Genomic DNA, 25,102 nt, shown 5'->3' with positions numbered 1-25,102 from the left:
ACTTTAGGAACCTTTGAAATTTTAATAGGAACAAGTCAGAATTTGACAAAGCCAAGAGCATGTCTTAGCCTGAATAATCATCCTTAATGCCTCAGAACTTGAAATTTATCAAGAATAAATAGTGACAAAAACATGATAGTCAGCAGAGCTCAACAAGCACAACTAAGCAGCCCATTCTCTTTCTGCTTTCACAGAAACATATTTCAGTTAATAAAAGTGAATATATTTGGGCCGGCCCAGTAGCACAGTGGGTAAGTTTGCAAGCTCCGCTTTGGTGGCTGAGGGTTCACGGGTTCAGATCCTGGGCATGGACCTATACACCGCTCATCAAGCCATGTTGTGACAGCATCCCACATACAAAATAAAGGAAGACTGGCACAGATGTTAGAGCTCAGTGACAATCTTCCTCAAGCAAAAAGAGGAAGACTGGCAATAAACGTTAGCTCAAGGTCGATCTTCCTCACCAGAAAAAAAAAAAAAGTGAATATATTTTTTTTTCCAGTTGGAACAAAAAGGGATTGAAACAGGCTGTTTATATGACAAGCTTATTTATAGGGAAAGCATTTGAATTAATCACTTCTACCTTCAGATTCTTCTTCCTGGACAAAAAAATAAAATGGCTCATTTCCATATCTGATGTATTTGATGGCACAAAAAGAGAAGGGTTGGAAGTGGATTATCTGCTGATTATAATCAATGACTGATAATTCTTCCTTTACTTAACATAGATAGTTGGAAAGGGAATGAATAGGACATGAAAAAACAGCAAAGTGGAAATTTTATTTAACAATTTCTTGGGAGAAGCTATGCATTTTAAGAGTAGAAACTTTCTGAAATTACTGTTGACTGAATACACTACACTTTGCTATTCCTTCGTTTTAGTTGGTGCTTAAGTAGGTGTTTTTCATTTTACAAATGTAAAAACGGCCTAAAGTAGATAAAGATCTAAACCAAATCATGGTTTAAAAAAATTATGAAAAGTTTAAGCACCAAAATGCAAAACACTCATTTAAAATCTGTTAATGTGTCCAGCTTTAAAAAGTAGCTGATAGAATGAAATGTAATATACTAAAATGAAACTAAGTTAATCTGGTTGATGCTTAACTGACTATTATATGTCAGTCACCATGGTCAGTCTTGATCAAATCCACCTCATTATAAATCCTTACGTAGGTTTTCATCTAAACTTATAATCATCTGATGTCTCAAAAGTAGGACCAATTCATTCTTTTATTCAACAAATATTTATTGAGCACTTACTATGTACTAGACACTGGTACATGAGAATCAAGAACTGAACAACAGATAAAAATCCCTCCTCACACGCAGATTATGTTCTAGGAGGAAAGAAACCAAAAGTAAGTGAGTAGGTTCTAAGTGCTCTGGAGAAAACTGAAACAGAAAAGGGGCTAGTGGGCAGCAGGCGTGGGGGTCTGGGGATTTCACAAGTTTAAACAGAGTAGTCAGGAAAGACATCAGAGAGCAGGTGACATCTGAAGACTTGGAGAAAGTGAGGAAACAGGGCTCTAGGGTATCCAGGAGTGGAGGGATAAGCAGTGGGAACTGTACATACAAAGGACCTGAGGTGGGAACATGCCTAACAGCTAAAGGAACAGGAGGCAGTATGACTACGCAAGTGACTAGGACAGAGGAGTGAAATGAGGAAGGGGTAATTGGGCACTGATCACAGAGTACCACGGGCCATCATAAGTAGTTAAACTTTTACTGAATGAGATGGGGAGCCTTTTTATCCAAGCAGAGGAATGATCCAATTTGACCTACCATTTAACAGGAACTGTGCTGAGAATAGGTGGGCAAGGGCATGGAAGGGAGCTGAGGGACCACTTAAGAGACTCTTGCGGGGGCCAGCCCGGTGGCCAAGTGGTTAAGTTTGCATGCTCCGCTTCGGCAGCCCAGGGTTTCGCTGGTTCGGATCCTTGGCGCGGACACAGCACCGCTCATCAGGCCACGCTGAGGTGGTGTCCCACATGCCACAACTAGAAGGACCCACAACTAAAATATACAACTATGTACTGGGGGGATTTGGGGAGGGGAAAAAAAAGAAGATTGGCAACAGTTGTTAGCTCAGGTGCCAATCTTTAAAAAAAAAAAAAAAAAAAGAGGCTCTTGCGGAATTAAAGCAAGAGACAATGGTAGCTTGGGCCAAGGTAGTATCTGTGATGTGATAAGAGATCATAAATTTTGAAGGCACAACCAAAAGGTCTTGATGAATATGGAATGTGAAAAAGAGAGAAGAGGCTGAAGATGACTTCAAGGTTTCGGTCTGAGTAAGAAGAGTTGCCTTTGAGTTAGATCAGACTGAAGGCAGAGCAGGGTTGCAGGGACAGTTTGCTTCCGGACACATCAAACGTAAGGTGCTTATTAGGCAACTGCAAAAGATGTCAAGGAGATGAGGAGGACCAGGAAAGGGAGTGAGTAGGTAGAGCCAGTGAGGAAGGGCAAAGTCAAAGCGTGGTATCCTGGCAGCCAGTTAAAGAATGTGTTTCCGGGAGCAAGGAGTGATGAAGCGCATTACATACTGCTGATAGGTCAAGAAAGATAAGAACTGAGAACCCGATGACTAGATTTTTGGCAAAATGAAGGTCTGTGGGGGCTTTGAGAAGAATAACTTTCTTGGAATGGTATAGCGGCAAAAGCTGGCTAGTAGATTTTTAAAAACAGGGTTAAAGAGTGAGTATATAAAACTCTTTGAAGGAATTTAGCCATAAATGGGAGCAAAGAAATGGGGTGGTGACTAGAGAGAGAAAATGGAGATAAAAATGGCTTTTTAAAGATGGGAGAAACAACATATTTACACATAGCTGAGAAGTGCTGAGAACTATCTGGTAGTAAGGGGACAACTGCCAATCGAGGAGAGAAAGGGGAGAATGGCTAGAGCTGTGTCCTAGAGCAGGAGAGAGGGGACGAGCTCTAGTTACAAGTGGAGAGCCTGGGCCTAGGAGAGCAGTGTCAGAGAGGTACACCCTGTCAAAAAATTGTACCATTTTATAGAAAAATAAAGGCTTCTTTACTAATTTTCTAAATTACAAATGCTTTTACAAAGTTATAATGATTCATATTCACCCCTCAAGCGTGGAGTGGGTTTGCAAACTCTCTTAAAGACAGAGTTTCTTTTCTAAATAAATTACCACCAAAATTATACTTTCGATAAGAAATCTTTTGTCAATTTTCATAGCCTTGACCAGTACAATGAGAGTCTGCATTGCATTTACAGTCAGATGTATCTCGTTTTACCAATTAAAGTGTGTAATCATAGGCAAAGCACACCCTCTCAGTGTCTCAGTTTCCTCATTTGTAAAATGGGGATACTAATACCTATGACCTCAAAAAATGTCACATTTAATTGGCTCTACAATGTATGTAAAGTGTTGAGTACAATGCTTGATGCATAATAGGCACTCAATAAACAGTAGCTGTTGTTAGCATGTTATCTAAATATGAAATTGAAATTAATAATATGAAGGTATTCAGTTAAAGAATGACGCAATAATTACAGTAATGCTTCCCAAGATTTTTTATTGTATAAAAAGAAAATGATAATATTTGTAGAGTACTCTGGGGAAAACACAGAAGACTGCAGGAGGGGCTTTAGCAGCTTAAGGGCTGAGAGGAGTGATATCCAGGGCACAGCAGAGAAAAGTTTCTAGTAATACTGTGTGGCCTTAGACAAGTACTTTTAGGTCAGAGCTGCCATATTTGTAAAAGATCAGGAATTAATTGTTATCTTCCTTTCTAAATCTTGTCTGCAACCTTGAGGTAACAGCCATGCCTGACCATCCATCTCTCTGAGACTGTAGTGAAGAAGGAAAGCTGGGTCATTCCTGATGTCCACATCCTGTCAATAACCAGGTCCTGCCAATTCTACTACCTAAATATTCTTTAAATTCAGCTCTTATTCTCTTTCCACTTCTCATTTTCCCTTAAACTTTCTAATAGTCTCCTAACCAACCTCCCTGCCTTAGGCTCTCTTCAACTGTAATCCCCTCTGTACTGCAACCGTAGTCATAGAAAAGGAATATATCATGTCACTCTTCTACTATAAAACCTGCAAGAACTCCCCACTGACAACAGGACCTTTTAAAATCTGACCCTGTCCTACTTTACCAGCTTCCCTCACCACCCTATAAACTATATGGTGCAAGTAAATCTAAGTTCTTGCATCTATACAACGAAACTATACATTATATTCTGCAGCTATACGATTGAGGTGAATCTAAGAACTCACTTTGCTTCATATCTGGAACATGCTATACACCTTGAAATACTTAAATATTATTAATTAAGTAGTGAACAAATGTGGTAATCACCTATAGGCATAAAGAATACAGTCAACAATAAAAGATAGCTAACAATAAAATTTCATTTATAATTATTTGAGAAATTAAGATATTCAAAAAGTCATCCATAAAGCCACGTTTTCAGAATAATCTAACTGAAAAGACAAAGCAGAATATTCTTAAGCTTTTCCATAAAGAACTTGAAAAATTATACAGATAACTGGTAAGATATGAACAAAAGAAGTCCTTTGCTTGTTTAAGCACTAGTGAGGACACACATTTTTAAAATGATGAATGGAGCCTCTATACACCAGTCCTAAGTCACCTATTGAAATGCATTATATATACGCAACTAACCTCTGTAAATAAACTTAGATTCAAAATTTAAAGATGCGTAATATCATTCCAAGATTCTACACGAATTTCAAGTTTATGTCATTATAGTTTCCTCTTGAGTACTTTTGAAAGATAATAAATTGAGCTCAAGATGGTTTTTATTGATATAGTGGGAAAATAACCTCACTAAAGCAATACTAATTACTACATTTTAAAGCATATTTTAGATCTCCTTTTCCCTACTGCCTTCCCCTTTTCAAATAATTGTAAAGCAATTTGAATTTCCAGATTCTGTGCAGCATCAAGAACATAATGAATACCTCTAACAAACTCAACCTTACCCTTTCACAGTGTCACTATGAGAATAGTTCTTTCTGTATTTGAGACTACTTTAGGTAAAGGTAGTTTTACTTTCTGGAAAAACTAAATAATCAGCTGAATTTATCTTTCCTTACTTTATTAGCACATAGTATTAATTAAGAACAAATAAGGTAGCCATTTTATGGACAAATTTAGACCAAAACAAAGGGCATGCAGACCCGCTATGTTTATATAGTGCCATTTATGAAAAATGGTTAAATGCTATGGAGATCAATAATTAAGAATAATTATCTATTTTCTACAGTGCTTTTTTTATAATAAACAATTCCATAATGTTATAAGTTGATTTTTATATAATGCTCATTTTACTTAAATTGTCAGTACAGTGCATAAAAGACATTTTAAGTATTTCATATAGGCAAAAGGTATCAAAATAACTACCATTTATATATGTCTTTATAACTTACAATGTACTTTTCACATATATTATCTCACTTAGACCTTATAGGCCACCCTGCAAAAGAGTATTATTAGCTCATTTTATAAAAGAGGAAATTACACTTCAGGGATATTAAGCAACAAATTCAGTCAGCTGATATGTGGTAGAGCCAGAATTTAAGTTTAGTCTTTTGCTTGAAATCTCTTTCATAATATACTCCTTGTTCAGGGAATAATGCTTTTCTTCCAAATGTGTATGAGGATCTATATATTTGAGTCATATAATACCTACTAAGCAAGAAGTTGTTTATATAATAAATCTCACCACCACAGTGAGTTTCATTCATTATTTCCCACAGCTTCAAACTCATTTCAAAGCAACTATTAAGCACAGAGAAAGACAAAAAAACTAACTCACATATTGAGCCGATGTATACATACACACTATAATCCCAACTATAGTATTTTTGATGTACCCAAATACCCAAGTTCTTTCTTTGCTTATCTTTGCCTTTTCTTAAGTTTTTATCTCTTCTACTCTCTTCCACTTCCCTCTCAACCCCTTAACTTCACAAACAACTGGTATGACTGCAGGGGCAGACACCAAGATTGGATGGCATGAGTTCTCTCTTTCTTTTCCACGTCTAAGGAGAGAAAACAAAAGGCACTCTCTTAATATCCCCCAATGTACAGAAAGCAAACCAAAGGCAAAACATATTTCTCTAATTTTATCTAACTTTCTTCTAAAAATGTTTACTGAGGGGAAAGAGAGGTAAGGAGACTAAGCGCAAATATGCAAATATAAGAACTTCATTGATTTTAACTAATAGTGTAATAGCACATTTTGATAAAATACACGTAACTGACACAGTTACACATCTAAGTCCAAAGCAGGTGATTAATTTGTCCTGACACAAAAATATCTAAATGCATAAACCTGTTCTGAATCTCACATTTTATAATAAGGAATACTAAAATCCTTTCCTTAATTAAGTTGTAAGATTTTGGAAGAAATAATTCACAATTTATTTTTACCTTGTTAAAGACTAGTGGGACATAAGCTGTAACTCCAGTTAAATCCTGCTGTAATGAGGAAACTGATTCAAAAAGATTCTGCCGCATAAACTACAGGGTTGGATTATTGTGAGGTTAATAAAATGATAAAGGTGAGCCTATACAACTAGCTGGCTTGGAGTTTCTGTGCAATTCGAAGCCATTCGGGCCTAGGCTGTAGTTTGGCACCACCCGGTGGCAACTGTCTACTCTAGCTTCAATATCCACGGGGTCATTCTGGGTCCCCTGTCCGGCTGAGGCTTCCAGGGCAGCAGCCACAATCACAGCAATCTCCTGGCTAGGCACTATCCATTTTGATGTGGATATGGACTCAGGTAACACTGGGGAAGAGACGACCTGCTTTCAGCTTCCCTGCTTCCAGAAATGGTTCTGTCGGCTGTTTCCCAACCTACCTCTACCAACCATCTTAGAGAAGAGGGGCTAATGTATCTAAATTCATGTTACCATTGATGTATTTTAGAGAATTTTTTTTAAAATAACAACAAGTAAAACTAAAAAATCAGGAAATTCTCAAAATGGTTACACACCAAGATTTATGTGGCTATGTGGATTGTTTGGAAATAATCATATATCTTATTATGGAAACAATCCTATAAATTTTAAGACTGTTAGTAAATAGGTCAAGAAAAGCCTACAAAATCCATAAAGAATTGGGCCAAAGGACTAAAAGTACTTATTTATAAAGCAGGAATAATATCACCTACACTACAGGTTTATCTCATGTTCAGTTCTTTCTCCTGAGATTCACAACTTATAGTCAACTTTTCTATCTGCATATCTCACAGACACTTCAAATGAAAATAAAATAAATTTATCACGTTTTCCAATTAAAATCTTGTCTTTTCTAATATTTTAAAAACTGGTCACCATCCATGCAGCTGCCCAATCCAGCTGCCCAATCCACCAACCTGGTGACATCCTTAACTTCTTCTCACTCTCCAATCCAATCTAGTTACTGAATCCTGTTGGTTCCACCTCCTAAATATTATTCCAATCTTGCTCATTTCTTTCCATCTCTACTCCCACTAATCCAGTTCCATCATCACTTCTCATCTTGATAATGAAAACAACCTCTAAAAGTAGCCTCTTTGTCTGTAGCCTTCTACTCCTCCAATCTATTAATCACACTGCAGAGCGGTCTTCTTATATAAAATCAGATCATACCACTCATATTCTTAAAATCTTTCAGGGGCTGGCCCAGTGGCACAGCAGTTAAGTGTGCAAGTTCCGCTTCGGTGGCCCAGGGTTTGCCAGTTTGGATCCCGGGTGCAGACATGGCACCAATCAGCAAGCCAGGCTGTGGTAGGCATCCCACATATAAACTAGAAGAAGATGGGCACAGATGTTAGCTCAGGGCCAGTCTTCCTCAGCAAAAAGAGGAGGATTGGCAGCAGTTAGCTCAGGGTTGATCTTCCTCAAAAAAAAAAAAAAACTTTCAATCGTTCCTCACTGATCTTAGACAACTGTCCAATGCATGATTTGGACTCCTGTTTCCCTCTTCTGTTTCATCTCTTATCACTACCTCTCAGTCTACATTCTAGCCATACTGAATTATTTTCCATTTGTTCAAAAAGCTTAATTTTCTTTTGCCTCCAGGTTTTTATACAGGCTGTTCATTCATTCCTTCAATTCCCTCCCCTCCCCTAACTCATAGTCTCACTCTTACTCATCACACAGATGTTAGCATGGGCATTTCTCCCACCATGAAGTCTTCTCTGATTTCTCCCAAGGCTGGGTTCGATACACCTTGAGTCCACGTGGTTGCATCCTGTGTATCCTGACAATTTCTCCATTGTCACCATACTTACGATCGTTGTTTCTCTGTTTGTCTTTACCCTCCATTAGCCCAACAGCTTGGTAGAGGCAGAGGTCACCATTGTATTTAGGGCATCTAGCATGTATCTGGCAAACGGTAGGTCTCAATAAATATTTGCTAAGTAAGTTAATTTATTGCTCTGAAAGCTCAAATGTAAACCTTTCTAACATCAACCTTAGTCTGATTTAAAGTCTTGATTGTTGGTAAAGATCAAAATATTATACACCCAAACAATGCTAATAAACTTGTATAAAAATTAAGTCAATTCAAAACAATTTTCTCACTAAAATATAAACTTTCAAAAGCAATACAAACTATAATGATGGTTTATGAAAATAATTGCTATTGAAATAAGTAGCATTTATTTTCCCCTAATACTGTCAATCTCTAAAGGAACCTAATATACAATGATCTAAAAGTAACTGCATGAATAAAAATGATCCTTCTTCAAGATTATCTAAGGTGATGTCTTTCAGGGCCAGTTGCTAAATGAGGCAAATGAAATATTTTGTACTATTATTCCAGTTTTTAAAAATTTTCTGGAGAAATCAGTGGCATGTTACAGGAAGAACTACTGGTACCTCAGTATTCTCTAATTTCCTTTTCATCTCTGTCCTTGATCTGAACTGAGGTTAAGATAAGAAGACAAGTTACCAGGGTAATAAAGAGATAGTGGGAATACCAGAGTAAAGAGGCCTAAGGTCTGATAAACTTTGCTCTACGTTTATCAAAGATCTTAGAACTTTAACGTTCCATTATTTTAGATTTATGACAAATTTTCTTTAATGTATTAAAAAAGACATTTTCATAGAAATAAAGTTTAATTCCAATGAAACTATAAGCTTCAGAGAAATAAAATATCACACAAATTTCCCACTTTCTTTTTTTTTTTTTTACCTGTTTTCCCGTTCATATATTTCCTTAGAGGAGCTTCGAAGCTGATCAATTTCTTGATTAGTTTTCAATCTGATTTGTTCCAGTTCATCACGTAGTTTATTTTCATATTCAGTTTTATAATGGTCTCTGCAAGGAGTCAAAAGGAATAGCCATGATTTTCTTTTTTTGTAAAAGACATAGATTTTTGCCCTTCATATAAGACTTTAATATCCTATGTCAAATACGTTCTATATACAATGTTACTTGAAAAACATAGCTATTAGATATAAAGTTTTATAATTCCTAAACATATTGTTCCAAACTAGTTCCATCTAAGATTTCCTTTTAAACATACTGCCCTAAAGGATTCATTAGTACATAAAATGTTAGTTAATTTGTGCTGAATAATTCATCTTCAAAAATATTTTACTAATAGTTTTTAATGCTTATGGCCGGAGACCTGAAAACTGATGCATATGTAATGTCCTTCATTTAGAAATAACAATCTACTGTGGTGCAGGTTGAGAGACAACTAATATTAAACAAAATATAAAACCAAAAGGACTCTAATTGACTTTCCTTTAACGCATAATTATAGCCACTGTGATCTCTTAGCTAAGGTATAAAGCATTACATAGGGCATTAGCAGGAGCACAAACTGATGAAAAATATCACAGGCTAGGAAAAAGGTAATGAATGTGTGAATTCTTAAAGGATGAAATTTAGAATTTGTTTTAGCTTTTGATGTGCTGATAAAAATAAGTAACGCAGGGATTACAAGGGCTATCAGTACAAAGCAACTCTAATAGCTTATACACCTTGTTGAAGTGAGAAGACAGGACTGAAACGCAGGAATCTGATTCCAGAGTGTGTGTCTTAAAACAGTATGCAATGCTGTCTCCTCATTCTTCTTTTATGTTTCACACACTCAGGAAAAGGTCAGCTTAGTTAGGCTCTGCATGATTAGATTTTCTTCAAAAAGATACTACTACAGAGATATTTATATACTTTCAAAAAGTACTTATATAGAGACCTTAGTCATAGGGAATTTAAAATGTCATATATGTATGTCATAAGAAAAAAAAAATAAAAGTAGTTATAGATATATTCCCCTACCTAAAAGAAACAGGCTTCTGGTTGTTGGAAAAACCAGTGTCTTAAGAAAAAATTAATTAGAATAAGAATATCTTATAAGGAAACAAAGTGAACATCATCCTATAGACCTTAAAAAAATCATTATTCTTCCCCAAAGCCAAGAATTCCCCCAAAGAAGTTGGTGTTAATTTATATCTATTTATATAGAAAATAATGTAAATCTTGCCTGGATGTTACATATTTTTCATACATCTCTTCTCTAGCCTTTTTGGTTTCTTCAAGTTGAGATTGAAGCCTTTCAAGGCGGTCCTCTTCATGGGCACAGCGAACACTAAGCTCCATGTTTTGGCGATTGAGATATTCTTTATCCTTTTGCAGTAAAGTAACAGTCTGTTGTAAGGTGGCTACCTACATACACACAGAGACAGTGTCCAGAGTAATGTCGTCTTACTTTTGAAAGTTTACTGAACACTTTTTTTCATTCGTGCTTTCGCTCAATGCATAAAATGGGCTAATTCTTACCTTGTAAATTTTCATCCAAACAGAGCTACTGAAAGTCCTTTCTTTCTAGCAGCTACAACAAAAAGGAAGAGGATGTCCCTCCCACAATTCTGCCCTGGGCTAAGTCTACAATCACTGCACAAAAAAACACAAGTGACTCTATGACCTTACCTCTTTTGATAATTCACTTCTTTCTTTAGTTTGAGTTATGTGAGAGGCTTCAAGTATTTCATGTTTTCTCCTTAACTCGCTCACTTCCTGTTCAAGTGCATCACGTTCACTATAAAATTCAAATACAGTTATTTATTTTTACTAAAATAAAATGCAAATACATAAGTAAATTTTACATCCCTTTTTACAACGAACATTTTAAAAGGGGTGATTATGTTTCAGGAAACTGAACAGAGATATGAGCAGTGGGGCTTTATGTCATTCTATGAACAATAAAGTACCTGCTTTTCAAATTTAGAAGGAACTCTCTGTTCAAGACCTTGTTCAGATACATAAATATGAATTTATTATCTTAAAAAATAAATATGTAAACTAGCCAGTCAAGTAAATAATAAAAAACTTTCTAAGGTTTTCACCTTTCTAAGATCTTTTCACTAATCATCTTCAATCTTATCTTGAAGCCAAAACTTTTAAAGAATTTATACATGGCTCTAGGCTTTCAGTTCAGTGAAGGTAAAAAGGCCTTAACTCATCAGTCAGATTGCACAGCAGATACACAGGCAGCCATTCTTGTGACTACTTCGTTCACAAATCATTTATGATTACCTAGAGATTCTAATTTCCATTTTCAGACTAGCTCTTTCCCAGAAACAGTAAAACCAAGAATTGGACCACACCTGTAACAGGTATCTTAAAAAATGAACAGAGAAATAGATTTACTAACTCTTAACTTATCCTTTCCAGTCAGGATCAGTTCCTTTGTACTTTATTTCATCTGCCCACCTGGTGTTTCCATGGAGAGAGCTATTAAGAATTATTGTTCTTTTCATTAGATTTTTCAAGAACTCATTCAGAAAGATTTTTTTCTTCTGGTTAACAAAGTATTATGTTTATTAAAGAAAAGTGAGCAAAGCACAAGTTAAAAAATAACAACCACTCATAAACCCACTAACTCAAGATGACTATCAGTCTTAATATTTTGGTACATATTATTTTAAGTATTTTGTGCTTTTACAGGCAAATGCTTTTATTCTCACAAGGTTATGATCACCCGCCCTTTGCTATAATGTTTTTATGTAAAAAATGATTATAAAGCACAAAATAGCAAGACAGCCATAAACTTGCCATCCACACTTGACAACAGTTAACATTTGTCTATATTTGCACTAAAGTTTTGTTTTTTAAAAAGATAAAACACCACAGGTAAACGTGAAGTTCTCGATATTTTCCTCACTGTTCCTATATCATCCCCTAGATACAATGATGAATTAGTCTCTTCATACCATATTTTTTTAACATACTTTTATTTACCAACTGTTAACAATTTGTTATATTTACTTTGCAATGTTTACTAAATATTACTTTGTCACATTTATTCTCTCCCTCTCTGTTGTTCATATATGTGAATGTATATATGTATACGCACACATATATACCCGCATAGACATCTACACACAAATGCAAACACACACTTATACATGTACATTTTTTTCCCCTCAACTATTTAAGAGTTGTATGCAGATTAGGTCCCTTTATCCCTAAATAATTTGGTGTAAGCTTCCAAAGATTAAAGATATTCTCTGGGCTGGCCCGGTGGCACAGCGGTTAAGTGCGCATCTTCTGCTTCAGCAGCCCGGGGTTTGCCAGTTCGGATCCCATGTGCGGACATGGCACTGCTTTGCACGCCATGCTGTGGTAGGCGTCCCACATAGAAAGTAGAGGAAGATGGGCATGGATGTTAGCTCAGGGTCAGTCTTCCTCAGCGAAAAGAGGAGGATTGGCAGCAGTTAGCTCAGGGCTAATCTTCCTCAAAAAAAAAAAAAAGATTCTCTAGGAAAAAAAAATTATTAAAAAAAAGATATTCTCTTATATAATCAGAGTATAATTATCAAATTCAGAATACTTAGCCCTAATACAATATCTAACATATAATCCATTTTCAAATTTTGTCAATCATCTCAAAAATGTCCTTTGTGGCAGTTTTTGCCCTGATCCAGAATCCAATGTATTATCATGTACTGCATTTGGATGTCATGTGTCATTAGCCTCCTTTAACCTTGAATAGTTCCTTAGCCTGTCTTTGTCTTTTACAACACTGACTTTTTGTAGAGCATAGGCCAACTGTTTTGTGGAATGTTGCTCAATTTTCATTTGCCTGATGTTTGCCTATGATTAGATTTGGGTTAAGCACTTTGGGCAGGAATACTACAGAAGTGATAATGTGTCCTCAGTACATCACAAAAAGAGGCACATCATGTCACCTTATCCCATGATTTGTGATAGTAACTTTGATCATTTGCTTAAGGTGGTATCTGCCAAGTTCTCAACTGTAAAGGTAGCTTTTTTCTCTTTGCAATTAGTAAGTAATCTGTAGGGACATGCTCTGAGAATATATAAATATTGTTCCCTAACATACTTTTACTCAACTATCCACTGATGATTCTGAACCGAAATTATTATGAAGTTACAAAATAGTAATTCTAATATGCATATATATTTATTGGTTGATGTTCTGCTATAAAGATTCTCTATTTTTTATCTGCATGCACTCAGGAATTCTTATTCTATTCGACGTATTATAACTCATTATTGTTAACTTTCATTTTGACATTCAAAATGAACATATTTGGCCTGTTGGAGCCCCCTCAAACTGGAAATTGCGGTGCTGAATTGGAATTAGAGGTAGCAACATGATCTTATTCATCACAGTGTGTTAAAGTCATCCTCCCGCTTCCCTCTCCGTCGCCTCTGCCTACGAAAAAGGCCTAGAAACAATGACCGGTGTAGCTTTCTGAATGGTATTCCCAACTAAAAGGAACCAGGACTCCTTAGAGAAAGGGCTAAGGGAAGAAATTACAAAATAAATCTGAGAATATTATTTAATGCCAGAAAGGACCTGATTTAAAAAGGAAAAAAAAAAAAATGGGCACATAAATTTTTGTTTTTAAAACATATTATATATTTGACTTATCCACATAGATATATTCAGATCAAATTTAATGACAAACTGCTACATAGAGTTACACTGTAGAAGTAAGTCACAATCTTTCATTCCACTGCTGAAAAGCATTTGAATTCTAATAATGATGCAATTACCATCCATATACCTGTTTCCTTTTGCACATTTGTGAGAATTTATCAAGGACATAAAAGTGATTTTTCCCCCAAGTTTATATTTTTGTGACCAGAACATCTTTTTTTAATCCATTCTTCCTATTGAGTGAACCAAAGGGTGTGCAGTTTGAGCTTCTCTTGCTTGTTTGTTTTTCTGTTCCATTTCTAGCATATGAAGATATTTATCATATTTTTGATCAGGACTGTTTTTCTTTTCTCTGTTTTTATTATAGAAAATAAACCATATATATAAATAGAGATAATAAAATTAATCCCCCTGCTCTCATCACCCAGATTCAACAGTTATCAACTCATGACTCATCTTGGTTTATCCTTCATTCTTGCCCACTCTGGATTATTCTGGTGATAGTGCTTTTTAGTGTTCTCTTTTCATACTTTATCTATTATTGCTGTAGATTTATAGTGGCAGGGAGAACATCAAAACACCAATTCAAAGTATCATCTTACCATCACAATCTACTTCAGTTTGAAAAGATTCTTTTGAAATTCAGCTTTATTCAAGAGCCCACTGAGCATAGCTCTCATGGATTTCAAGCTCCAATAATTACTATATTTTGACATAACAATACATACATAATAATACACACTGCATGTCAGTCATGCTGCGAGCACAAGTGTCAATGTTATATCCCCAAATCCTTGAAAATTTACTTACAGTGTTACACGATTTATAAAGCATTCATTCATTTAACAAATATTCATTGAATGACTACTATATTTCAAGAATTATTTTAGGTGCAGGTAGATATAGCAGTGAACAATAAGGATAACATCTCTCTCTATCTATATAAATAAAGACTTTCACAAATAATCCTTTATTTGATCTTCTTAGTTTATATAGAGCAGTTATTTGTATTAGCATCATCTCTCATAGACGACAAAACTTTGGCTAAAAATGATAAGAGATTTACCTAGGAACATATAGCTAATTAATGGTTCATTAATGTACAAACAGCAGAAAAGCATATTCCAGTAAAAGAAAAATTATCTGCCATAGCTACTTGCAGCAACATATTGGGAAACATATTCCCAGAAAGTGTTATTTTTTGAAAGTATGTGTACCTTTTGTCAGAAAGGAACAGGTGGGAAAATTTCAGATAAAACTGTCAAGTATTTAAATTGATTCCATAAAATAAAGATAATCATCAAATAAGATTTTAAAAATATTTACATAAATGGGATTTTACTAGGTCCCTATCTTCTAAGACATTACATTTTAAAAGATAGCAGCAACTTCTAAATAAAATAAAAACCTATACAAAAATACAATCTAAACCCAACAGACTGCCAAAATGACATGCTTTTGTGCAATGAGGAATAAGATATGCCAAGAGAATGAAAAGACAAGCCACAGACTAGGAGAAAATATTTGCCAAAGACATATCTGATAAAGGACTGTTGACCAAAATATACATAGAACTTGTAAAACTCAACAGTAAGAAAACAAACAATTCAATTAAAAAATGGGCCCAAGACCTTAACAGACACCTCACTAAAGAAGATATACAGATGGCAAATAAGCACATGAAAAGATGCTCCACATCATGGCATCAGAGAAATGCAAATTAAAACAATGAGATACTACTACACAACTATTAGAATGGCCAAAATCCAGAACACAGACAAAAGCAAATACTGGCGAGGATGCGAAATAAGAGGAACTCTCCTTCACTGCCAGTGAAATGCAAAATGGTACAGCCACTTTGTGACAGACAGTTTGGCAGTTTCTTACAAAACTAAATGTACTCTTACCATGTGAACATGCTCCTTGGTATTTACCCAAGGGAGGTGAAAACTTATGTTCATACAAAAACCTACATATGGATGTTTATGGCAGCCTTATTCATAGCTGCCACAACTTGGAAGCAAACAAGATGACCTCTAGTAGGTGAATGGATAAATAAACTGGTATATCTAGATAATGGAATATTATCCAGCACTAAAAAGAAACAAGCTATTAAGCCATGAAAAGACATGGATGGAACTTTAATGTATACTAGTAAGTGAAAGAAGCCAATCTGAAAAGGCTCCATACTGTATGATTACAATTATATGACATTCTGGAAAAGTCAAAACTATGGAGACAGAAAAAGAATAAGGTACAAAGTAGAATTAATGTTGATGGTAAGAATTTAGGTGATCTGATGCATGCTAGAAATAAGAGCAACCCTTACAGCCATCTTAATTACCTACCTCTTGACTTTATCATAGTTCTCTTGACGGTAGTCACCTTGCTGAATTAACTGTTTTGTGTCTGCTAATTCTAAGGCCAAACGTTGACATCTGATTTGAAGCTGAGAGTAGTTTCTTCGATCTTCCTCATACGTCTATGATAAAAACAATAATAAAACATTTCAAACAAAACATAGTTGACCAAATTCTGTATTGAATTCTTCTGTTAAGCCATGAATGTCCTTGTAATTAAAATAATACACAAAATTACTATCAATGTTAAATGACTTTTGCAACATTTACTGTTCTGTGAAAAATAAGAGGACTAGAAAAAATAGACACAGCACAATTGTGTGTGCCCATTTGAGGGTGGTAACAACAACCTTTTGTGTTTCTTATGGTCTGTGTGATTTTCTCTAGTAATGCTCAGTTGGAAAAATACAGAGTTGAGATTTTGTCAGGAAGGTTTGATAAAAAGACAGTTGGGGAGGAATTAGAGAACAATGGCAAGAGAAAGGTTTAAGACTGATAACATGATGAAGAGGTAGGAAAATAAATTTAGGAAGGGATTGATAAAGAAATTATATGGATTAGAAATTATGTTAAAGATAAATTAGAAGCTGATGATTAAGAAACAGGGAAATACAGGAAGTAGTATGTTCAGTGATCAATCTGAATTGATAACTTCAGAAGTAAAGCAGTTCTGGGTGACAAGGAATAGAATGTGGGTCACGAGATTGAGTGCTAACATGGAAAACAATCAATCACTAAAGATGAGAAGATCAACAGAATTCAAGGCCAAGGCTGTGGACGAATCACAGAAGTAACCAAGGAAGACGCTAAGGTGAAAAGGAAGACTAAATCTAAATCACACTAAAATAAAGAAAAATGTCCCAGTGGTCTGCAAATGAGGAAGGTAAGAAGGTGGGGTATCCAGATGACAAGAATGCCCAAAGAAGCAGGGGTTTCTGTGAGTGTGGAAGTGCCAAGGTCTAAAACTGCAAAGATCTAGAGAGGATGTCAGTAACTGGCTCTGAAATATATGGAGTATAAACTCCTGGTCCAGAAAACAATTTCATGGCAGATAGATATAGATATATACATGTATATGTAAATATTGTGTGTGTGTATATTACATATATAAATTTTCTTTAAATATGAACACCATACAACCAAGTAAAAGCAGAAGTTAAGTATAGGGATGTATATATTCTACCAACACTTTCTTTGGGACTTTTCAATGGAAAAATTTCCCCTTAAATAAAATTATTACTTTTATATTTTGAAAAAAAAATCTGCTTCACTTGCTATTAGTAGCTAAACTAGATTAAGGCATAGCATTGGAAAATAGGAAACATAGAATCTTCCCTCAAAATAAACCAAACCTCGTGACTGTGTAGAACTTTCAGGTTAAGGCTAAAGAGAGTAGAAACGATTACTTTGTATTATCCCTATGCATTCTTCCCTGTCTCGAAGTTGGAATCAACTTCTGTGGGAAGTCTTCTGTGGGAAGACTCCAAGCCCCAAATCTGAGTTAGATGTCCATCTTAGATTTTTCCAGAGCACTTAGTTCTTTCTGTGAGAAAATGTATCACATGTGCTATGAGCAGCCATTACTTGCCTTCCCCATCATAAGGAAAAATTTAAGGAAGTTGTCTATAATCCTAGTACCTAGTACTCTTTTATATAGAAGGTTTGTAATTAATGGCTGTGGGAAAAAAGGAGCAAAAGAGGACAAAAAATAGACTAAAACAAAATAAGTAAAAAAAGTAACCTTTTCAAACATAAAGGGACACACACAAAATTTCTAGTCACCAGACCTAACAGAAAATCTCTACATAATTGCAAATGGGTTAACAGTAAGTCTCAATTTCCCTTTAGAATAAACAAAAAAAATTACACAGGGAAAACAAGGACAATCCAAGTCACTGAGAAAATTTTAACTATTTGCCAGTTTCTACATATCTAGAATGGAACTGATTGTGACTGCCAGGGTTAAAGTTATCTTTTTCATCTCCTAAATTATTCATACAAGAAAACAATAGAAGGCTATCTCTAGTCTGAGAAAGGTAAGTCTGTTATTGTAATTGTGTATTTTCCTGTCCTGCCTATACCCCTTGCCTTTCCCCACACTCACCTAAGACCTGTAGTTCCTGGAAGACCTGTCTTATCTCTGTATGGCCAGTAACCTTTACAAAGTAGTCACACTGGAAATGTTTGCAAAGGTAACTAATGTTGAAATATAAATGGACTATGCAGCACTAGCATTTAAAATAACCAGCTCCAGATGCAGAAAAAGTGACTTAAAAAATTTAGTATTTAATAAATCATCAGTTTTCCAACTGATATTAAAGAATATCATAAATCTGCAAATAAAACACCTTATCTGAAACAATGATATCTAGGCAACATATATGCAGAATTTTCTGAAAGATCTGGAGAAAGACAGCTTGAAAGGGGCTTCAATTTCTTGATCTGGGCAGTGGTTAAATGGGCGTGTTCACTTTGTGAAAATTCAATTAAGATTTCTTTATGTATATTACACAAACATTTTAAAGAAATAAAACAAGAGGCTTCAATCAGGAAAACACTAACTGGGGAGAAGTTCCGCAGGGATGCTTGTACTGGGAATGGAAAGGGGGACACAGGAGTCACAGCAAAGGGGACAGGGAGCAGGTTAAAGGGAGTAGTGAAGAGACACTCAGTTTTTTTACTCTATCTCTCTATTGTTTGACATAAATCGAAAATTTTACGTTATACAGTGTTTTGGCAAAGTTATCAACTATTAGACCTTTCGTATTTATAACGAGCTGCCTTTTTCCCCCCAAGCCTGTTTCCAAACACAGCAGCTAAGCATTTTAGATTTATAGAATTTCAGAGATGAAAGATACCCTGGAGATACTCTCCTACAATCTTCTTATTTTCAAGATCAGAACATTAAGGCCTAGAGGGGTTAATCGATTTGTTCAGGATTCCAGGGATAGCAGAGACAGAGCTAGAATCTAGGTCCTTGAATTTTTACATAGTTCTTTTGTTAATCCAAGTTCCTGTTTTTTGAAGAATCTATTCTGTGCAAACTATTAAACCATTGATCGGAAGTTAATATTATTTACTGCTCAAATCCAGAGTGTTAAAAGAACTTTAACTGCAAATTTTATGGGTTCACATATGGCACATGCATAAATCATAGTTAGTTTTGGACTCCCTCCCTTAAAACAATTACTATAATTATTCCTTAAATACATATTAAAACAACCATTTGACAAAATAACACTGAATCTAAATGTTTTCTACAAAAGTAAAAAAGTCTTCCAAGATGCAATTAAACAGACACATTTTAAACAGTTAGCAGCTGTGTAAACCAAAAGGCAATTACTTTAGATATAATGAATTTCTAAGTATCAATTTAAATCTCTTGTCTCACACACCACGTAAACTGAGAAGAGAGTGGTAACCTATGTGTCAAAATAAATCTTTAATAAATGAAGTGATCTTCTGCCTGTGAGGAGATAGGGCAGCTAAGGAAATTGGAAATGGGATATAGTGACATTTAACTTAAGGTCAATGGTTCAAATCAGAAGCAGTTTACATTGGATAGCAATTTGGTGAATGAGAAGAAATGACTTGGTTAGCTATCCTGGGGAAAGTGAGAATTCACTCCTCAGAATTCTCACAAGTTTCCCATTATCTATAATCTACTCCAAGCAACTAAATACCAAAAAAACAAGAAACCTAATTAACCCTTGATTGTTATACACTGTCCCTTTAAGTAACAACATATCTGTTTTGCTGCCAAAGACTACTTTCTGTTGTTGTTAAGATCATCAAGAAATACATTATTTAAAAAAATTCTGATGTCTTCTAAGCCTTACAAAAAAAAAAGACAAAACTGAAGTATTAAAAGTCTGCTGTAGGTAAAAAAGAAAAGAAAATTTTAATATTTTATATTAACGATAATTTTCAATAATTCCTATTTCAGTAAATGTGAATTCAAACATAAAAGTTTAAGCTTTTATAAAAGGAAAAAAATTCAGAGGAATAAAGAAAAGTAAGTTTCATTCAAGTGTCATGGATGTTCGACTGGGATATAAGACACGGGTTCAAAATCTGCTGCTAACTGCTCTAGCCAGTCAAGCTCTCCGAACCCCAACTGCCGCCTCTGCAAAGCGAGTCACTGACTGATTCTCTAGCTCTTTTATTTTATGTGCCTACTATTGGACTAAACACTACTGTTACTCATAACCAGCTCACGGGTCTAGCAGATCCCTCCATCACTGAATGGTAAATGGATGTGTTAGGAGGCCATTTTTACAGCCTACATTTTAGTCAGCAAACTACTGAAACAAATTTGAAATATTGGCCTTTCAAGAGGTATTGACCCAAATATGACTGAACCAAACAAATCTAAATCTTAACATTTTAAAAGAGACCAAGTTGCTAAATTATCTTTAAAATCTCACTTATTATTCAAAGAATTTAAGTATATCAGTGCAAGAAAGTATGGTTTCCCATGCCTTTCAAGTAATTTAGATAAGCATTAAAAGTATTAAGAAATGTGGACAGGAAGGATAAAAGAATTGATTCACCAATTTACAGTCAAGTTCAAATAATTTTTTTAGCTCTTGAAGCAAATGAGGATGTATGGTGCAAAAACAGGTGACTTAACGGCAAAAGAATGCCATTTTGTTTTACTAATAGATTACTATAACCTTATAATATTTAAAATATTTTAACACTTTAAACATACACAAACACAATTTAATATAAATAAAAGATATATACATATTGGAATTATCATATATACTGCTAAATTTAAGAGCAGGATTTTTATACTTTTTTGATCTTTTCCTCTTTCTCTTCCCCTTTGACCCAGACCCCAAGTAACTCATGTTAAGTAACACATATCTTTCCCTACTCTCCTCCATGTTCATATACAGTCAGGCATCACTTAATGATGGGGATATGTTCTGAGAAATGCTTCGTTAGGCAATTTCATCGTTGTGCAAACCTCATAGAACATACTTACACAAACCTAGATGGTATGGCTTACTACATACCTAAGCTGTATGGTAGTAACTTTATGGGACCACTGTTGTATGTGGGGTCCATCGCAGGCCAGGCGAGAAAAACCCCAAACTGTGGTAGTCTATCTCCAAGATGGCCTTTATCAATTTCTTTCCTTGTCTGTGGCCAGCTATTCCCTGATTAAGAAGTGCAGTCTATCCCTCTTAATGCTTTGCTTGACCAAAAGAGCGTATCAGAAGTGATGTTCTGGGACTTTAAAGTTAGGTCCTAAGAAGCTGGCCCGAGTTTCTTGAATGCCTGAATGCTCACTTGGGAGGAGACCAGTTGCCATGAGCTGAGACCGCCACATTGAAGGATGCCTAAACTATTCACGTGGAGAGGCCAGGTGGCAAGAGAGTGATCTGGCCCCAAACATGTGACTGACAAAGACTTCAGACGACTCCAGCATCAGACAGGCAAGAAATATCCAGCTGAACCTATCAATCTTCAGAGCTGTGACAAATGAAGTGTTTTAAGTCACTAAGTTTTAGTGTGGTTTGTTGTGCAGCAATAGATTATTGGAAGCCTAGTTTTCCCAAAGCCCAAGACGTCAATCAGACCCAGTTGCCTGCCAGCCCTTGTGGGAGCTGGGCTAAGAAGCAGCAGATCATTGGAACTTAAGAAAGGAAAAATGAAATGCACTTAGGTTGTCATCTTCTAGAATCCCTTTATTTCCTCTTTCAAATAAGCCTAAACAGCAAGGCTTATTCTATTCAGTAGTTTATGCTGACTACAATGTAACCTTAAAATGTCAAAGCAAGTAGGAGTTTATTTAGTTTGAGTTTGGCATGGCTATACCCACAAGTGAGTAGGATGACAATTTTATCACTATTTTTCTCTATTTGAACTGTGAAACCTTTAGTCATATAATGATCCATGACAGCATCTGGCCTTTATTTGGCTAAAACGTATATTTTACATATTAAGTTGATGGCTATTTTTTAAATGATCTTTTGTGGTACTTACACCATGACAAAATTAAATACAAACATTGGCGTGGACATCATGGTGCTAATACTCTATTATAAATTATTTATTCAGATAACCCAGCATACGTAGCTATGAATTATTTTTTTAGATCATTAAAAAAACGAAATCACAGAATTAAAAAAGATAAAAAAGAACCCTCAGACACCAAAAATATGTCTGCGGAATCTGAATTGAGAATCAGGATCAAGAAGTGTAGATCAAGAGGACAAAGTGGTTCGTAGCATATCTGGATTTAAGCCAAGGGATTTGGTAAGGTCCCTCATGATCATATTATGGTCCCCTGCCATAATATGAAGGTATATACCATCTTGGCCACTAGGTTCAAAATTTCATCTCAAGGTCTAATAAACCCCTCAAAATCTGTCCCTAAAATTAAAAATTAAAAGTGTTACTGGATTTAAGATTATTAACACAGAGGTAGATTTTTAAAAAGGTCATCTTACTCTTTAAAAAGTAGTTTCCTCAGATAGAATGTATAAAATAACTAAACGAAGATTCTTCCTGATGACACCATATTTAAAATTCCCTTCACTATAGCTTTCTCATGAACATTTCCCCCTCACGCACTTTTCTCTGTAAGTCATGTACAGTGTCGGTAAAATTACAAACGGTTTGTGAAAAAGCAACAAGTTTTGGAGGTGTAGGCAAGAAACGGGTTTTAGCAACTCCAAGTAGTAATGCCACCGACAGTGTTATTCTAATTATATTCTTGGACATGTTAAATACATTAAAATATATTAATCAAGTAATGGCATTAATAATACATAAAATTAAAAACATGAAATTTAATTAAAAATTCAAAGATTTTTTTTAACCTCAACTAATAAGTAAACAAAAAAAGAAAAGAGATTTGTGTTCATGGTCCATGAGTCTGCCACATCAGAATCCTGGCCTGTTTATTAAAACTGAGATTCTTAGTTCCATCTCGAACCAAAATTAGAACCTATAGAGGCATCCATGAATCTAAATTTTAAGCAGTGCTTATTCACTTTAAATTTAATATAAAGAGGCACTCAACAACAAAAAAACTAACAACCCAATTAAAAAATGGGCAAAAGATGTGAACAGATAGTTCTCCAAAGAAAATATACAGACGGCCAACAGGTACATGAAAAGATGTTCAACATCACTAACCATCAGTGAAATGCAAATCAAAACTACAATGAAATATGACCTCACGCCCATCAGAATGGCTATAATTAACAAGACAGAAAATAATTAGTGCTGGAGAGGATGTGGAGAAAATGGAACTCTCATACACTGCTGGTGGGAGTGCACACTGGTACAGCCACTATGGAAAACAGTATGATATTCCTCAAAAAATTAAGAATAGAACTACCATACGGTCCAGCTATTCCACTGCTGGGTATTTATCCAAAGAACATGAAAGCACAAATGTGCAAAGATATATGCACCTCTATGTTCACTGAAGCATTACTCACAATAGCCAAGACTTGGAAGCAACCTAGATGCCCATCAAGGGACGAATGGATAAAGAAGATGTGGTAGATATACACAATGGAGTACTACCCAGCAATAAAAAGGCTGAAATCGGGCCATTTGTGACAACATGGATGGACTTTGAGGGTATTAAGCTAAGCAAAATAAGTCAGAGGGAGAAAGCCAAATATCTTATGATCGCACTCATAAATAGAAGACAAAAACAACAACAAACAAACTCATAGAGACAGCGATTAGATTGGTGGCTACCAGAGGGGAAGTGGGGGAGGGAGGAGGGCAAAAGCGGCGATTAGGCACCTGTGTATGGTGATGGATTGTAATCAGTCTTTGGGTGGTGAAGATGACGTAATCTACATAGAAATCAAAATATAATGATGTACACCCAAAATTTATATAATGTTATAAACAAATGTTACTAAAATAAAAAAATAAAAAACAAAAGAAAACAAAAAAATATAGGAAGAGGCAAAACTATAATTGTTTACTAATGAATTTGTTAGGTACCCTAGGATGATTATACATAGAGATCAACATGTATCTTATACAGGAATTCTAAACTCATCAGTTAGGCAGGTTAAAAAAGAAATTCAGAAAAGAAACAGTTAATGTCCCTCAAATATAAAGACCAAAATAAAAAGTACGTATCATTAATGAGATCTCATTTTCATACTATTAAAATTAACTAGATTACTCGCTAATGAATACTTAAGATGAGCTTCAGGGTAATCGTAAAGAATTTTTTTCAATAAATGTAACTATGTTTCTAAACAAGGAAGTTATCTTGAACAAAACACTCTCCTTGCTTCCTAGTTACCAAAGTTCTCATAAGATAAAACTATTTCACCATTTCCTCATGAAACTTGAGCCTTATTAATGCCCTACATGTTATTGTTAACATTTCTTTCTTTTGAAATGAAAGGAGCATGCTAAAATAACTCTATAATAGCAAAACAGCTGCAGTTGGCTTACCTACATGTACTAGACAAAATTCTGACCTGTTAGAGCAATTTCATAAGAAATAAAAATATGGCACTGTGAAGACACTAAATACCAGACACAAGCTCATGCACATAATGCAGCTCAAAATATGCTAAAATTAGACTATGTTATTGACACTATAAAGAAACTCTAAACTTGAAGACGAGCCTTATTTTCCAGTGTTATTATCTAGAAATTATTTCCAAATAACTAAAGATCTGGAAAAAAATTATGAAAGAAGAGCCCAGAAACCCACTAAAATTGGCACTTCAGAAAGAGTGCCCTCTTTTTTAAAGGTCAAAAGTCACATTCTATTAAATTTCTAAAACAGTTTTCATCTCATATCTGCCATGAACCAGCAGATTATATGAACAAA

The 25,102-nt window shown here is 35.1% G+C and overlaps 1 protein-coding gene across 10 annotated transcripts in view; it reads right to left on the bottom strand.

Annotated features, from left to right (window-relative positions):
• PIBF1 (progesterone immunomodulatory binding factor 1) overlaps positions 1–25,102 on the bottom strand; it is a 178,664-nt gene that overhangs the window by 131,727 nt on the left and 21,835 nt on the right. For all 10 annotated transcript variants that reach the window (XR_011493024.1, XM_070480887.1, XM_070480888.1 and 7 more), the window contains exons 6-9: positions 16,255–16,388; positions 10,927–11,035; positions 10,481–10,662; positions 9,181–9,306 (exon numbers count right to left, since the gene is read on the bottom strand). Coding sequence is in view for 9 of the 10 variants with exons in the window: in XM_070480887.1 (XP_070336988.1) it covers positions 9,181–9,306; positions 10,481–10,662; positions 10,927–11,035; positions 16,255–16,388 (551 nt within the window). In the remaining variant the exon portion in view is untranslated. The remainder of the gene's footprint in view (positions 1–9,180; positions 9,307–10,480; positions 10,663–10,926; positions 11,036–16,254; positions 16,389–25,102) is intronic.

The sequence above is a fragment of the Equus asinus genome, chromosome 11 (assembly GCF_041296235.1).
Source record: "Equus asinus isolate D_3611 breed Donkey chromosome 11, EquAss-T2T_v2, whole genome shotgun sequence".
NCBI lineage: Eukaryota > Metazoa > Chordata > Mammalia > Perissodactyla > Equidae > Equus > Equus asinus.
This window is presented reverse-complemented; position numbering and strand designations above follow the sequence as displayed.